This window comes from Puntigrus tetrazona, unplaced genomic scaffold, assembly GCF_018831695.1.
Source record: "Puntigrus tetrazona isolate hp1 unplaced genomic scaffold, ASM1883169v1 S000000769, whole genome shotgun sequence".
Taxonomy (NCBI): domain Eukaryota; kingdom Metazoa; phylum Chordata; class Actinopteri; order Cypriniformes; family Cyprinidae; genus Puntigrus; species Puntigrus tetrazona.
This window is the reverse complement of record NW_025048378.1, coordinates 507,092-523,470: the sequence shown is the minus strand read 5'-3', so window position 1 is coordinate 523,470 and position 16,379 is coordinate 507,092. Positions and strand designations below refer to the sequence as shown.

General features: G+C 37.9%; 2 protein-coding genes across 3 annotated transcripts in view; both read left to right on the top strand.

Moving 5' to 3' along the window:
- Window positions 1-158: 158 nt before the first annotated feature.
- On the top strand, window positions 159-11,997 carry gabra6a (gamma-aminobutyric acid type A receptor subunit alpha6a). Its single transcript, XM_043233248.1, has 10 exons — window positions 159-921; window positions 1,052-1,158; window positions 1,809-1,876; window positions 2,120-2,340; window positions 3,162-3,244; window positions 3,315-3,458; window positions 4,625-4,777; window positions 6,088-6,335; window positions 9,263-9,498; window positions 11,080-11,997. Exons 1-10 carry the CDS (start codon window positions 887-889, stop codon window positions 11,090-11,092), a joined length of 1,308 nt encoding a protein of 435 aa, XP_043089183.1. The 5' UTR covers window positions 159-886; the 3' UTR covers window positions 11,093-11,997.
- A 1,725-nt stretch (window positions 11,998-13,722) lies between these two features.
- Window positions 13,723-16,379, top strand: part of gabrb2a (gamma-aminobutyric acid type A receptor subunit beta2a) — a 42,218-nt gene continuing 39,561 nt past the window's right edge. The window contains exons 1-3 of one of the 2 annotated variants that reach the window (XM_043233247.1): window positions 13,723-14,128; window positions 14,223-14,314; window positions 14,864-14,931. In XM_043233247.1, the coding sequence (XP_043089182.1) occupies window positions 14,055-14,128; window positions 14,223-14,314; window positions 14,864-14,931 (234 nt within the window). In that variant the 5' untranslated portion in view covers window positions 13,723-14,054. The remainder of the gene's footprint in view (window positions 14,129-14,222; window positions 14,315-14,863; window positions 14,932-16,379) is intronic. The other variant, XM_043233245.1, reaches the window with a different exon arrangement.

Genomic DNA, 16,379 nt, shown 5'->3' with positions numbered 1-16,379 from the left:
CTTCTGCGGCAGAATGCCGCGGGGTTTGAGGGAGGCAGCGCGCCCCCTAGCGTCTCGGAGAGCGGCTAAATAACAGCTAATTTGTAAAAAAAGGTCAAATATTCAAGTAATAACGTACTGCCCGCGCAGCACAGCCGTTTAATATCGTTTTATTTTGAGTAAAATACATGCATTGAGTTGCGCTGATAATAATTTTACCCTTAAAGCTTCTACTGTAGTCGGTTATCGTTATCAAACAGGCTAGCGACAACGCTAATGCTGCAAAATATTACAATATAAGTACTTGATATAAAATATGTTAGACCTATATATGACACAATGCTGTTTTTGTTTATTTTAACCCTAATTATGAAAGTCAGCCAACGTGAAAAAAACTGCAGTAGCCTTATAGTAAATATGAACCATACTATAGTGAAGTGTATCATGCTGTGTAGTATTTACAACAGTTTGGTAATAAATGCTACAACTTACTGTAGTAATTGTAGTGAAGTGATAAACTGTAATAAATACTCTAGTATACTACTGTAGTTTTTACTGTAGTGTATTGTAGTTTACCCTCTGTATTTACTATGAATCGCTCTAGTACAAGGCTAATATATGACAGGGGCAATGCTTATGAAGCCGAAAAACGTATGGAAAAAGGACTAGTTGCTAGTTGATGTCTAGTGTGCTGGATGACACTCTTTAACCTGTTGCTAAAATAGCAAGTGGATTTTACTAATTCCTTAATTTGATTACCCTGAAAGCATTTCACTTCACATTTAGCTCTTCATTTACCGAGAGTCATACATGAGACAGTGCTTCAGTTAATCTAGAGCGCATTGTACATCACATTATGACCTCTAACCATTGACGGCTTTATTTTATTTACCTTTTTGTGACAAAAATGGCTCTTCTTTTGGCCTTTTTATGTCTCACGAGGTGAGTTAATGGACTAGGCACTTACTTTAGTACTTACTTTAAATTGCCTAACTTAAATGCTTGATTTAACCTGACGGAGGACTAAACTCACTGAAAGGACTAATCGAGGTGATCATTTCTCTCCGTGTAGTCTTGCAGATGTATTAGGAAAGCAAAAGATCAATTCAGAAAATATAACTCGGATTCTAGACCGACTTCTTGAGGGTTATGACAATCGACTGCGCCCGGGATCTGGAGGTAAGCACTATTATGATTTAGGTACAGTATAGAAAGATTTGATAAATTACATGAACCAAAAATAAGACGTCTCATTTTGGTGTTTGCATCAAATTAAAAGGGATTTTATTATGCATAGAAAGCACATTAAATGCCTACTTTAATGTTTCATTAACTTTTGTGAAAATAAATAAGTGTAAAATGCTCAATTCAATTGTTATTCATGTAAAAGAATGCATCTAAGTCCTATAAAAGATTAAGTGGCCATACTAGATTGTTATTATATCTCACATGATTAAATGCGCATTGCTAATAAATATGTAAAATAGTTCTTTGAAGGACAGTGGCAATAATTATTATTTTAAGGCTGAACTGCCTTATAATGTCATCTGATGATTATAATTATGAATATGCCTGACAAGATTTTTTCATTAGAGTTGTTATTAAACTGAATGACATTTTTAGTAAACTGTGGTAAAAATTCATGATAGTTCTCAGAAAGAAAAAAAAACCCTTCAGAAAACACTGTGCTTGTATGAACATTTTTTAAAGCTGCCTTAAACATCATCGTTTTGATTTGTCTTTGACCCACGTGTTTCACCTCATTTGCCGTAACAAGATAATGTACTCACGTTTCTGCATGTGTGTCTAATCTGTAATTAACTTCGCAGTCTCTGTAACTGAGGTCAAAACAGATATATTCGTCACAAGTTTTGGACCGGTATCCGATGTTAAGATGGTAAGAAAGCACAGCACCCATATTTAAAACGTATTTTTTTTGTGCATGTGTTTTATTGATGCACAAATGTAATTTATTTATAGCGCTTCGTAAGTACTTTCTAAGTAGATAATAAGCTGATGTTTTATTTCTCTCACTTGTCTGTTTAAACTAATATCAGTATGTCAAGTCTCACCCGCACTGTACTTAAATTAGGACTTGCAGCCGTAAAAAAAAAGAGACTGAAATTGTTCTTTCTCTCAGGAGTTCACCATGGATATGTTTTTCCGCCAAATGTGGGTCGACGAGAGGTTAGCCTTTCAGGGGCCCGTGGAAATCTTGCCCTTGAACAACCGCATGGTGGACAAGATCTGGACGCCCGACACGTTCTTCCGCAACGCGAGGACCTCCCTCGCGCACAACATGACGTCTCCCAACAAGCTGTTTCGAATCATGCAGAACGGCACCATCTTCTACACCATGAGGTGAAACGATCAGATGAGGAGAGAGTTCGTAAAAAAAACGTTGACAGGAAAATGTGAACGCTTTTATCGAGACGTGCGACCCCAGACCACAAAACCAGACATGAGTGTGAAATCAAGAGTTGTGCATTATCTATCAATCAATCAATCAATCATTTTTATTTATATAGCGCTTTTATCAACACAGGTTGCATCAAAGCACTGTACAGTATAAGGTAGAGTATAATGACAGGGATGTATGATGAAGAGAGTGAACAGTTCGTTATTAAATGCAGAGACGGTCTTTGTAATCAATTCAACGTTAAATCACTAGAAGTTAAGTGTCCCCAACAAAGCAAGCCAGAGGAACCAGAACCCCATCCATACAGAATGGAGAAAAAAAAACCTTGGGAGAAACCAGACTCAGTTGGGGTCAGTTCTCCTCTGACCGGACGCCCAGCACTTAACTTCCAGTTCAATTTTAAACGCAGCTGTGTCAGGTAGTGTAAATGACTTAGTGTGTGTGTGTGTGTGTGTGTGTGTGTGTGTGCATCAGGATCTGGTGATCGGTCCACAGAGTGTATCTAGGTGTTCTGGTCTCTGAGGGTGCGAAAAAACTAAATATCGAGAAAATGGCCTACTCAGCAATGCATACCACCAATTGATATATCTGCTAAATAGGATCTTTATTTTAGAAATATCCCAATGATTTTTGGCATAAAAGAAAACTTTTTAGGCTATTGCTACAAATATGCCTGTGCTGCTTATGACTGTTGTGCTCCAGGTTCAGATGTCGTAACGTGCGATATTTGATCTAATAGATGGCTGTTTTCTCTGTATTTCAGGCTGACCGTGAGCGCAGTGTGTCCGATGGTGCTGATGGACTTCCCTATGGATGGACACACATGTCCTCTCCTGTTCGGAAGCTGTAAGATCTGTCTGTTTTCCGTCCGTCCTCCCGCCAGCCGTTCTTCACCCGCTTTCTCTTACACCTTCAGATGCTTACACCAACCGTGAAATCGTCTACACGTGGAGGAAGGGTCTTCAAGCGTCAGTAGATTTTCCTCCGGAATCTTCAAGCTTACTTCAGTACGATCTTGTGGGCCAGACCTTGTTCAGCGAAACATATAAATTTAGCACAGGTACGTTTTCATTTATTGCTAAACATCTACTTCAACTATCGCCTGCGTCTTAAGAGTCCGCATCCAAAATAAAGGTTTTTGTTCTTATAATATATGTGCATTTATTCATAATGTAGATATAAATACACAAGCGTGAGCATGCATATATGTAAGAAAAAAAAATGAAGTTTATATTTATATTTAAAATATTTATTTGTAATGTCGATTATATCAATAGAAATATATACATGGAAATATTTACAAAATATATACTGTATGTGTGTGTATTTATAAATATAAGTATACACACGTATCATGTAAACCAAATTTTTTTATTCAGTTTTATTTTTTTTGCTTTTTTATGAATATTAGCACGTGTATGTGATATCACTATTTATATTGAGTAAGTTACATCTTTTTAGACAAAATATATATTTTTTTTCTGTTTTGCCAATTGAAATAATTCTAAAAAAAAACCTGGAACAAGACATTTGTGCGTCAGTGTTTCATTTATGAGCAAATTTATTTTTGAACAAATCATTTGAGTCAATGACTCAGCGTTCCATTCAACCACTTGCTTCGTTTCTAAAAGAACCATCCGCTTTGAACGAGTCATTTGAACGAATGATTCAATGAATCGCTCATAAACACTTACCTCCGGTTTGAGTATCATATCTATTTATCCACGACAGGCCTAAAACATTGTCAAAAATCACACAAGCAATATCACACACCCCTATCACTACAGCAAGTTACTTCTAATCTAATTGTGTGTGTTAAGAGCTATAATATCAGCGTACCGTCTGAGAGGCAATCTAAGATGCTTAACTGATCAGGCCTAATTCACCGGGTCTGTCTTTAAAAATAGCTGCGTTACAATAAGCCTCCGATCGCGTCCCGAGGATGACCCGGGGCTCGGTATTGAGGGATTTATAGGCAGGCAAAAAGCAGGGACCACTCGCTGGGAGCCCAATCAGATCTGTGGGAAATGGATCAGGCTCAAACCCAGAGGAAAGATCTGTGCTCGCGTACCTTTCCTTGCAATTAAGGGCAGAAATAAAGAGCCAGAACTCCCCCTAAATGTTTTTGGAGTCCAAATGGGCTCGATCAGAGCATCGTAGAGATGTATTAAATTTGCACGCTTTGTCTTCATCAGTGTCCTGCTCTAATGTCTTGGCACCGTCTAGGTCTGTATTCCGTCCAGGTCGTCCATTTCTATCTTCAGAGGAAGCTTGGCTACCATCTCATCCAAACGTACATCCCATTGATTATGGTGGTTGTGCTGTCGCAAGTCGCTTTCTGGATCAACAAGGAGTCTGTCCCTGCTCGAACGGTGGCTGGTATGAGGTCTCTCGTGTTGATCAAGGCTGCGTATTTAAAGAACAGCGTCGATTTAAAATAGAAATCTGTTGTGACATTATAAAAGCCTTCACTGTCACTTTTGAACGGTTTAAGGCATCTCTTGATGAATTAAAAAAAACACTATACTTCAGATCCTCAGTTCACGATAGGTTACGTTTTAGTATTTCATTTGGAAATCTGAGGCAGATTTAACATTATTTAATCGCAAAAAAGGAAAATTAAAAAAACGAATAGCTCACGACATGCTATTTATTCTATAGAATCTTACTGATGCAATATATATATATATATATAGTACGTATATTTTGCACAGTATGCAGTTTTTCCTGTATCTATGGAATAACTGGAGGACACACCACAAAAGGTATTGTATACAAAAGAGTAGTTTGCGTAGAATACTGCATCTCACAATGCAAGGCGTTTGTTTTGACCTTCTATTTCCAGTATAATGAATTAAATAGAAGTAATATCAGCCTCAGTTTTTGATCCGCTTCTTACATTTTTATTTGATCACATGCTGCATTTTTATAAAATATAAAATAGCTAAATATTTTTAGGTTTAAGATAATGTTTTTTATGTATGTGTGTGTATACTTAGCTTATATATATATATATATATATATATATATATATATATATATATATATATATATATATATATATATATATATATATATATATATATATATATATATAATTACAATAATGTAGTAACACTTATACAAATATCATTTCTTAACATTAATATATTAAATAAATAATGGACGATATATTTATTACAGTATTTATTAATCTTTGCTACAATACAATAATTAAAGCTCTTTCCTGTTAATTCACGGTGCATTAACTAATGTTAACAAACACAACTTGTGATGTAAATAATGCATTAGTAAATGCTGGAATTAGCCTTAACTAAGATTAGAAAAGTATTGTTCATATGTAGTTCATGTTACTTTATTTTATTAAGTAATGTTAACTAACGAAGCTTATCAAAAACATAGCGTACTGGTCTTCTTAAAGGGACGGTTCACCCCAAAATGTAAATCTATCCAAGATTTTTCAGACCTGTATCGTTTTTTTATTCTGCTTTTGAACACAGAAGAAGATATTTTGAAGAATGCTGGTAACCGGACAGCTGCTGGTTTTACGGAGGTCAACGGCGACCAGCAGCTGTTTGGTGACCAACATTCATACAGACCTGGAACAAATCCGGGTAAAGTACATTTTTGGGTGAACTATCCCTTTAATGTCTCTGCGTTTAATATCTGCCGTCTCTCGTGCCCTTCAGGAATCACGACGGTGCTCACCATGACCACTCTGAGCATCAGCGCCCGCTCCTCGCTGCCCAAAGTCTCCTACGCCACCGCCATGGACTGGTTCATCGCCGTCTGCTTTGCCTTCGTGGCTTCGGCCCTCGTCGAGTTTGCGGCGGTCAACTACTTTGCCACGATCGAGGCCAACAGGGAAAAACGCCGGCTCTCCAGGGCCTCCGTTCTGGAGTCCATAGCCCAGGGCAGCGACGACGAGCCGGAGACGGTAACGATGCTAATTAACGCCGCGCTCCGGCCAGGCGATGAGCTCCTGGTTATACGACACGCACAACAACACGAGCGCTGCTCTTCACAAGCCAGTGAGCTGTGTCACCGTTACTGTGATGCTAAATGGGTCTCGCCGCATCTGCATATATCTGCGCCTCCCACAGGGACGCTTAAATACCTCTAACGACGTACAGCGCTGCCCAGAATCATTAGAGCGCTAGCATTTTCAGCAGACCAAAAACAGCCTTGTGCTGTGGTGTATCAGTACGCTGTAAAAAAAACGGTTAAATACTGTAATTTCGTTAACCGCCATAATGTTATATATACCAACACTGAATAAAATGGCCATGATTTTAACAGAAAAAACACGAATGCTACAGTAAAAACCTGTTAAGTGTTTAACGGTAAATTACTGTATATTTATATTTCTGTAAACTGATGCTTTCTGTATTTTTCGTATTTTTCTCAGTTTTTCGTATCAGTAGTGTTTATTATTTCCTGTTTAGTGCGTCTCACCGTTACGGTGTTTATAGTGTTATACCGTGCACCTTCTATATATGTTACCGTTTAATTGCGATGGGCTTTGGTTCGTCGTGTGACTTCCTCATCGACACCCGCTTTTAGTCATCATCGGTGTATTTCAAACGGATTTCAGTACTTTAATAGGTTGGTATATTAACGTTATGTCAATTAATGAAATGGTATTTAGCTGTAAATTTAAGCTAAAATCTAAAACGCTGTTACCGCATTTTTACAGCTGGCAGTTTCACCGTATTTTCTTTTTGAAGCGAACTTCTCGAAGTCTGTTTTGTACTTTTGTAATACACTCAGTCACACGGGAACGGCAATTTACTTTCTTTTTTACTTCAAAAAAACAATATATTACCGTAAAATGTAATGTCCAATACCGTTTTTTTTTACGGTGTGAGAGATATCAGTTTGCATTTCCATTTTTTTTGCCATTAATTGTAATTGAGTTCCAGAGAAACTCAAGTTCCCCAAAAAGTGTTGATTTCATTCGGTTGATTGATAAGTAAAGTCTATTCATAGCACTGTTTTCTTTTTTTAACAGTGCCGTAGCTTTCCAGGTAACTTTCTCGAAGCGTCTCGGATTATTTCGCTTCTTCATGTCGTTCCAGATGATGATGATGATGTCTGTGCAGAACCAACTAAAACCTCACTGAATCATTACAACGAATGGCTAAATGAACGCTAGATGGGCACAACTGGCTTAGAGCCATCTTTTAGCTGCTTGAAATACTAGCGTTCCAATCGTTTCGTCCACACGTAACTAAACGCGTAGCGAGCGTGAGTTGTGTTTCTTGTCTGTTGTGCTGAGGTGGATATGGTAATTCTACAGGCGTGCGGCGTCTCCCGGGACCGCTCTCGCGCGGGGAGCTCATGCTAGGTGTTTTAAAAATAGCCGGCCGTATTAAAACAGCGAGCCACGACTCTTGTAATCTCTCACCTGTGCCGCGATCCACTCGATTCAGTTCTCTCCGGCTCAGAGACTCGACGGGAAGCACGAGGACCGTCTCCAAACTCCTATTTATATAAAGTGCAATAGCAATCAATTGATATTTAGCTCTTTTTAGATGATTCGCCGCTGATGAAGCGCAGGCGTTTTAATAGCAATCCGTTCAGTTTACAATTGACAAGGATTTCTATGAGCAGAATGAAACTAAAGTCAAACCAAGAAGGCTTTTTCTGGTCAACATGGGGACAAATTGTTGCAAATAGAGTCTGTGTGGAAATCTCAGGCCTTGATCGTGTGGATTTCTATTGATATTTCTGGATGTGTGTGTTTTTTCCCTATCAGTGTTGCGGAAAAAGCATTTGCCCCATCCCAGTTTCCTCTGTTTTTGTGTAGATCTCACATGTAAGTCTTTCAGAAACGTGAAAATTATATCAAAATTTACGCACTCTTGAATTGTTTCAAAATGTAATAAATGGCTAATACGCAGCAAAAGATGAATGTTGGTCTCCAAACAGACTCCAATAGTTCTGTCAAACGATTAATTGCATCCAAAATAAGTTTTTATTTACATAATGTGTGTATACTGTTTATTATATATATATATATATATATATATATATATATATATATATATATATATATATATATATATATATATATATATATATATATATATATATATATATATATATATATATATATATATATATATATATATATATATATATATATATATATATATATATATATGTATATATATATATATATATATATATATATATATATATATATGTATATATATATGTGTATATATATATATATATATGTATATATATACACACATGCATGTACTGTATATATTACAAAATAGTTGCAAAATATTTATATTAGCATAATTTATATAATATATATAAATTAATGCTATCAAATGATTAATCAATGCTTTTTGGCATAATTCTTATAATTAATTCTATAATTATAAATGTATACATTATAAATATATTATAAATAATTATAAAATTGCAAAAAAGTCTACTGTGGATATTTGTGGATGTATATATAAATACACACGCCTGAAGTATATATTTTTATGTGTACATATACATATTTATATATACTTTTATATGTATTTATATTCATAAAATGTATATTATATATATATAATATATGCACGCATGTGTTTGTATTTATATATCCATAATAAATATACACGGTACACACATGAATATCATGTAAACAAAAAACTTATTTGGGATGCAATTAATAATTCTGTTTTAAACGTGCTTTGAAATATCTTACTTTGTGTTCTGCAGAAGAACAACGTGATTATTTCGGGTGAACTGTCCCTTTAAACGGCTTCATGTGAATGCATGCTAATTGTCTTCTTTATTCTGAGGGTACCGCTGGGTGTGTGTCGTGGGATCGACCGCTGTTTGTTTTTATCTCAGCCTCAGTCCGACACCAGCGGCTTGAGCCGGAGAAGACGGGCTAACTCTGTGTCCGAGGCGCCCGGGACCCGCTACCCCATCTTCCTCCAGGGCTCGGCCGTGCCGCCCAACATGATGCTGGCAGGCACCAGTGCCATCGACACGTACTCCCGAGTCCTCTTCCCTCTGGCCTTCGGGATCTTCAACCTCGTCTACTGGTACATCTACCTGAGCAAGGACACCATGGAGAAGCCCAGGTCTGTGCTCTGATCACAAGCATCCGTACGTTTAGATAAAAACCACCATTCCACTCGCGTGCCGGTGTCTTTTTTTACGGCTTCTTGGACATATTGTGGTTTGCTCGGAGAAAACTTTGTCTGCCGTGCACAGAGGTCTGAGCTTTTCTCCAAAACAGAGAGGTTTTTCAGCAATAATGTGCGTCATTACAGAGAAAAAGAAAAAAGCTATACATCTCCACACGAGCGCATTTGTCTTTTCTACTTTTTTTTGGCTTTTTTTTAAAGGTATCCAATGTTTTGATTCTTAATTTTGGTTATCGAAACAATTAGTTTTAGTAATAGTCTTAAAATGACGTAAAAAAGCGTGTGCACGCAGACACAGGAGTCTGATCTTGGTACGTATCTGACACGGAAACAGAAGAGACTTTACAATAACTAATAAAAACGTGTGTAAGGATTTATGTACAGATTTGTGCATTTTTTTAATTACGCGTATAAATGCTATTTTTTATTGTCTTAACGATGCAAGATTAATCTAAAAATATATTAAAATATATATATTTATATGCATATATATATATATATATATATATATATATATATATATATATATATATATATATATATATATATATATATATATATATATATATATATAAAGCAGTACACGGTGCTGGGCAGATTAGCTATGAATTATCATCTATTGTGGATTCAAAATATTGAGTCTGACTACTTTTAAATGACTTTTGACTCATTTAACTCGAAAATGCATTAAAGAGAAAATGCATTTAACACTTTAATCAAATGCTACAAACACCAAAAAAATGCATTAAATATTACGTCACGGCAGGGTTTGCCAAAAAAAATCTACTAATTAAAGAAAAACTAAAAATAAGGTCAAAAGCTTGGGAGCGAGTATTAATAAACATGAAAACTATGTTTTATAACAATGTTTTGTCTCATAATAGAATCAACCGTTATAACGTGAATAATTAGTGAAGGACACTGGATGTGACGAGTTATATAGATCATTTAAAAGGCATTTTTAACTTTAAAATGAGTGAATCAACATGTTGAATAATCACGTGATCATCTTGATTACAAGTAACTTAAGTCTACTACACTATTATAAGTTTTTCATGACTAACGTCCTGCTGGAAATCACATCGAAACCCTATTTCGCCAATTTGTTTTACACTTTTGCATTTTCTTTCAGCGGAGAAAAAGACCGATCTATTTTTTCTCAGAAAACAGAGCGAACTCATAACTCCGGCCCGTTTCTGCGGTGGTTGAGGTTACGGCCCCGTCCAAGATTCATCAGGGCACACAAAAAACCCCCTTCCTCTCCGAATCCTGGACTCGTCTGATTTTTCACGCTAGCGAACGCCGCGTTTAATCCCAAACTTCCCTCAACGCCGAAGGCGCGAGGTTTACCGAATCAAGAAAATCAACACATCCTCCCGAAATAGAGTCACGTATCAAACCCCGGGTTTCATTATTTGTTTTCCTGAGGGGAGCCGAAGGCAGCCGTTCGATTCCACGCTCGCCGCCGCCTGCTCCTTCTCCGCTGATCTGGTGTTTGTGTTTTTATCTCCGCAGAGAGATCGAGTGAGTTTCCCCTGACTTTCCTCCGGACCTCTGTCTCTCACTTTCGTCATCTCTGACGGGGCACGAGGCCGTCCGGCACAATTTGACGAGCATTTGATCCGGTTCCTTTCCCGTTTTATCACCTATATAGACTTTCCACTCCATTTGCCTTTATATTCGCCGCCGAGGGCCACGTCGTTATACTAACCCTGCTACATAGCGAGCCCTCCTCTGGTTCTGCTCTAGTTCTGCTCCGTGTGTGTGTGTGTGTGTGTGTGTGTGTGTGTGTGTGTGTGGAGCGCACTAAGGAGTTGATGACATAATCTGCAGCTCTAACTGGTGATGCAACATTGAACCAATGCTTTCAGTGGCCTGCCCTCTACAGAGACGCGGCTCGCACTGCACTAGATCAAAAGCGCCGGGTTTATTCTGACAGCTTCAAAGATTTGGCTTTGGAAATAGAGGAGAAGGAGCGCATGCATGGGACCCGGCTCGTACGAGCACGCGTGCGGATATTTAATGCGTATTCTCTGATGTTTCTCGCACACGCCCCGGGAATGCATGCGGCTCGTGAGACTTTTGCGCTTAACATCATGAGTGGGCTTTGAAAGGCATCCGGAGGAGACGACGTGGCACCGAAGAATAGACCTGAAGGTGCTAATGTAATAACCTCAGGAAATAAGTACTTAAACTTGCATTATGTACTTGAATTATGGGTGCGTGGTCATGCTGTTTGTCTGATGGAGTTCACTAAACACTGCATGTTTCATCCTCATGTTGTGTTCAAGTATTATTTGGAGAGGTTTCTTTTCCTGGAAATAGTAGCATTGGACTAAAACTTTACTCACACAGGATATAACAACCAAAGAAATGTATAAAAATTATATATCTATATATGTGTGTGCATCTCTCTCTGTCTCTCTCTCTCTCTCTCTCTCTCTCTCTCTCTCTCTCTCTCTCTATATATATATATATATATATATATATATATATATATATATATATATATATATATATATATATATATATATATATATATATATATATATATATATATATATATATATATATATATATATATATATATATATATATATATATATATATATATATATATAATATTATATTAATATAATATTAACAATATATATATAATATATATATATATATATTATATATATATATATATTTATATATATATATATATATATATATATATATATATATATATATATATATATATATATATATATATATATATATATATATATATAAATATATATATATTTATATTTATTTATATATATACATATTTATATATATATATATATATTTATATATATATATATTTATATATATATATATATATATATATATATATATATATATATATATATATATATATATATTAACTATTCATCACGATTAATCACATCCAAAATTAAAGTTTTGTTTACATAATATATGTAATATACTGTGTATATTTATTATGTATATATAAATACACACACATACAGCATATATTTTTTAAAATATTTACATGCGTATACATTTATATCTAAAAAAGTTACTATATAAACAACATTAATTCTTAAATATATGCATGCATGTGTTTGTATTTTTGCATGCATTATTAATGTGCACAGTATACACGCTTGTGTTGATGTAGATAAAACGTTTCTTTTGGGATGTGATTAATCTAAAAATGACTTGATCCAGAATGTTAGTAAAGATTTTCAGAAAGGGAAAAGGGTTAAAATATATATTTTAAGGTGTCCTTACGCACGTTACATGCACTTACTATTATGAAACGATAAATTATGCAAACCCAAAATATTGCAGACGTCAGATATAATTGTTTATATTTTTTTCTCTAGTGCACGCAGGACACCGTAGTTCACTCCTGTAAGCGAGAGAAGCAGAATAAAGTTTACTGTGACGTTTTACACCCAAGAATTCTTCATATAGTGAAAACTGGGATCAAATATTATTCAGAATTATTCACGTGTTTGATGCTAATTGGTAATTGTTTGAGCTAAACTGGTATTATCTAATTAAATTTAACAGACGCATATTTTGGTTTAAAATTTTGAATGATATTTCATGAATTTATATTTCTCAAGGTTACCTGACATGAATTTGGGTTGCATTTTATTTTAAGGTGGTAATAAATAAATAAAGAAAATAGGTGACTAACTTTCAACACGTTTTTTAATTAAATGTAGCTAAAATGAATTGTTTGCAATTGTTTTTTTGTGTGTATAATCCTAATTCTAATCCTTACTTCATATCACTCAGTACTTAATTACACTTGAACAAGGACACCTTAAGTTAAAGTGTGACCAGTGATCATTGCAGCACAGAATTGTCAAAATTACAGAAATCCTTTTGCAGTTTTTAGCTCAATTGTATTAATTTTGAGGTCCTTAAGAAAAAGCAAAAATAATTCGATTTAAAATAGCTGGAAACGGACTCCGACGATCGATGACTAATGCTGCACTCAGGGGCGTGTTCAACTCGTCGACCAATCAAACGCTTTCTGGAACGACGAAGCCCCTCCCCCAAGCGCCGCCCGTTTCGCTTTAAGGGTTAAGTTTTAAAGTAGCTACGGTCTGATTTCGTTAGCAATAGAAAGAGTAACGCGTCGAACACGTTTTCCCGCGATAAACTCTCGATTGGAGACCGGAAGTTCGCCCGACTAAACCCCATCGCGTCACCTTCCAGGTTCCGCGTTCACACGCGGGACTAAAAATGCTGCATGAAGATCACCTGATGTCTTCTTCTTCTCTTGACTCGGTTTATTCAGTCGTCCCTTTAATTTTTCCCCCGCAATGGAAACAGCTCATCCAGCATCATCAGGAGCTGCTCTTTGATCTGGAGCTGGCGTGTGCGCATGCGCAGCTCATTGCCTTCGCTGCACTGGCTTCAGTAAGTTGGATGCGCGCTGTCTTCATCATCACATCCAAAAGCCCATCAAAACTGTTGCGATGGAGAGTATCGGAAAAACCCCGCACATCTTCCTGCTGTGTCCGCTGATCGTGGCCGTGGCGTGCGCGCAAAGGTAGGCTTGCGTTTCGTGGCGTTTCGGAGAAAGAAAATGATGTGTTTTGTGGGCTGTGCGAGGAATTTAAGAACATCTCGTGATATTATTGCAGTATCAGAGACCCGAGCAATATGCCGGTGGTCAAAGACACCGTGGACAGACTCATGAAAGGATACGACATTCGGCTGAGGCCAGATTTCGGAGGTAATGCACGAGTACAATTCGTATAATTGTTGCATTTGGATTGTCACGCGCACTAACATGCCCAATTACTCATGCAAACCTTGTTCATTCATCTCGCTCTCCGACCAGGCGCGCGCGTCAATGCATGAGAAAAGGGAACGCACGTTTATTTCATCTTTTTTTTCCCCGGAGAGGGACGCTAACTTGGGGATTAATTCGATTTGCGGCGCAACTTTTGTTGCATCATGACAGCGAGCGACATGGCATGCTTTTTAAATGCATCTCCCTCGATGCACGCGCACGAGACGCTCAAGCTGTTATTGATAGAAGGACGCGTCGGACCGTGCGTTCGCGTTTTGTGCGTTCACCTCCAGCGCTTGCAACAAATCAACAATTTCATGCGCAATGCCACGTGAATCTGGGGTGTTGGTGTTTCATATACATGTAATGCATGCCGCTTCACGTACAGAGTGTGATTTTGGTGTCATTTGGCACCTGCACGCACAAGTGTGGGTGAATGCGTGCATGCGATTTCCCTTTTAATCATTTCCCCCCTTTTCTCTCCATCAGGCGCTCCGGTGGCGGTAGGGATGAATATAGACATAGCCAGCATAGACATGGTGTCCGAAGTAAACATGGTATGTTGCATGTGACAGTTTTCCATTATGTGTCAAAATGCAATGCGTTATGCTCACTAACTTGAGGCGCACCTGCTGATGTGGCTCTCTCTCTCTCTCTCTCTCTCGCTCTCACGCGCGCACACACGCGCGCACGCACACGCACGCACACATGACGATCAGATGTGAAGCCGCAGAAGTTCATTGGCATGCTGCGGTATCCGCTCCGCAATTCGCTGCTGACATTTGAATTCAAAACACACGCGCACTGGCGCACTCGCACGCGCGCCCGCACGCGCCCCGCACGTCTCGCGCTGTGTGTTTTTTTTTTTTTTTTTTTTTTTTTTATGCGCCGCCGAGAGACGAGCGCGCTCGCGGAGGCACCTTTCCACTCGGCGACTTGGGTTTAATCGCAAATCTAGTTCAAGGTGAGCGTTGCCCTCTCTCAAGGAGAAAGACGGCGCGCGCCGACGGGATCGCGCGCTTCCGTGTCAGCGCAGAGGCGTTTTTGGCAGACGCGCGGCTACAAACGGCGCCTGTCGACGTTTTCACACACGCGTCTTCTTTTTTTTTAAACGTGCCCAGATGATAAACCGCGATGCAAAGCAGCGTACTGTTGATGGGCACCGCTAAAAAGTTGATCCCGCGCGAGCGCACCCTCTGTCGGACGCGGCGCGCGGCGCAGCTGTAATTGCAGGGGAATATGTATGGCTGTGAAATTAAAGATTTATGGCTCGTACTCATTGCAGCTTTATCATTTCGGCGGGGGTGACGGAGTTTGTTTTCGATTCATTTCCCAGTCGCTCCCTCTTTTTTTTTTTTCTGAACTCGATGGAGGTGAAGCGGCCCGTGCCGGGAGCTCTGCGTGGAAAAAACAGGAAGCATGCCTCGTTTGCAGATCGAGTTCACACGTGTATTTATAGCGCTGTAGGTGGTGCACGCGCGCGGACGGTCAGATCTGTGATGGAAGCGGTGCTGTTTCGTTGTAGCTCGTTAAACCGGGAGAACGGTCCCGGATTCGGTGCTTCGGGAAAATCACGTGCATATGACAGCCAAGGTCAGGATACCCCGTGGACATGGAATTGTTTGCAGAAGTCATTTAAACGATTTCAATCCTAAAATGTAATGAGGATTTCCGAGCATCAGCAGCATGGATTCTTGTAGCTGCCCTCAACGGCGTTTCTTAAGCTGTAATAGGTTTATATCTAGTTGTTAATGTTTATTATGTTTACGCATCACATGAAAAGCTTTTATTTTGGATGTGATTAATCACGACACACACACACACATATATAAGTACATATAAATGCACATGCATGCATATATTGAAAGTATTTACATTTACATGCATGCAAATTCATATTATTTATACATAATTATATTTAATATTCAAACACACCACGCTTTTCCTAAATATATACATGCATGTGTGTGTCTTCATGCACACACACACACACACACACACACAC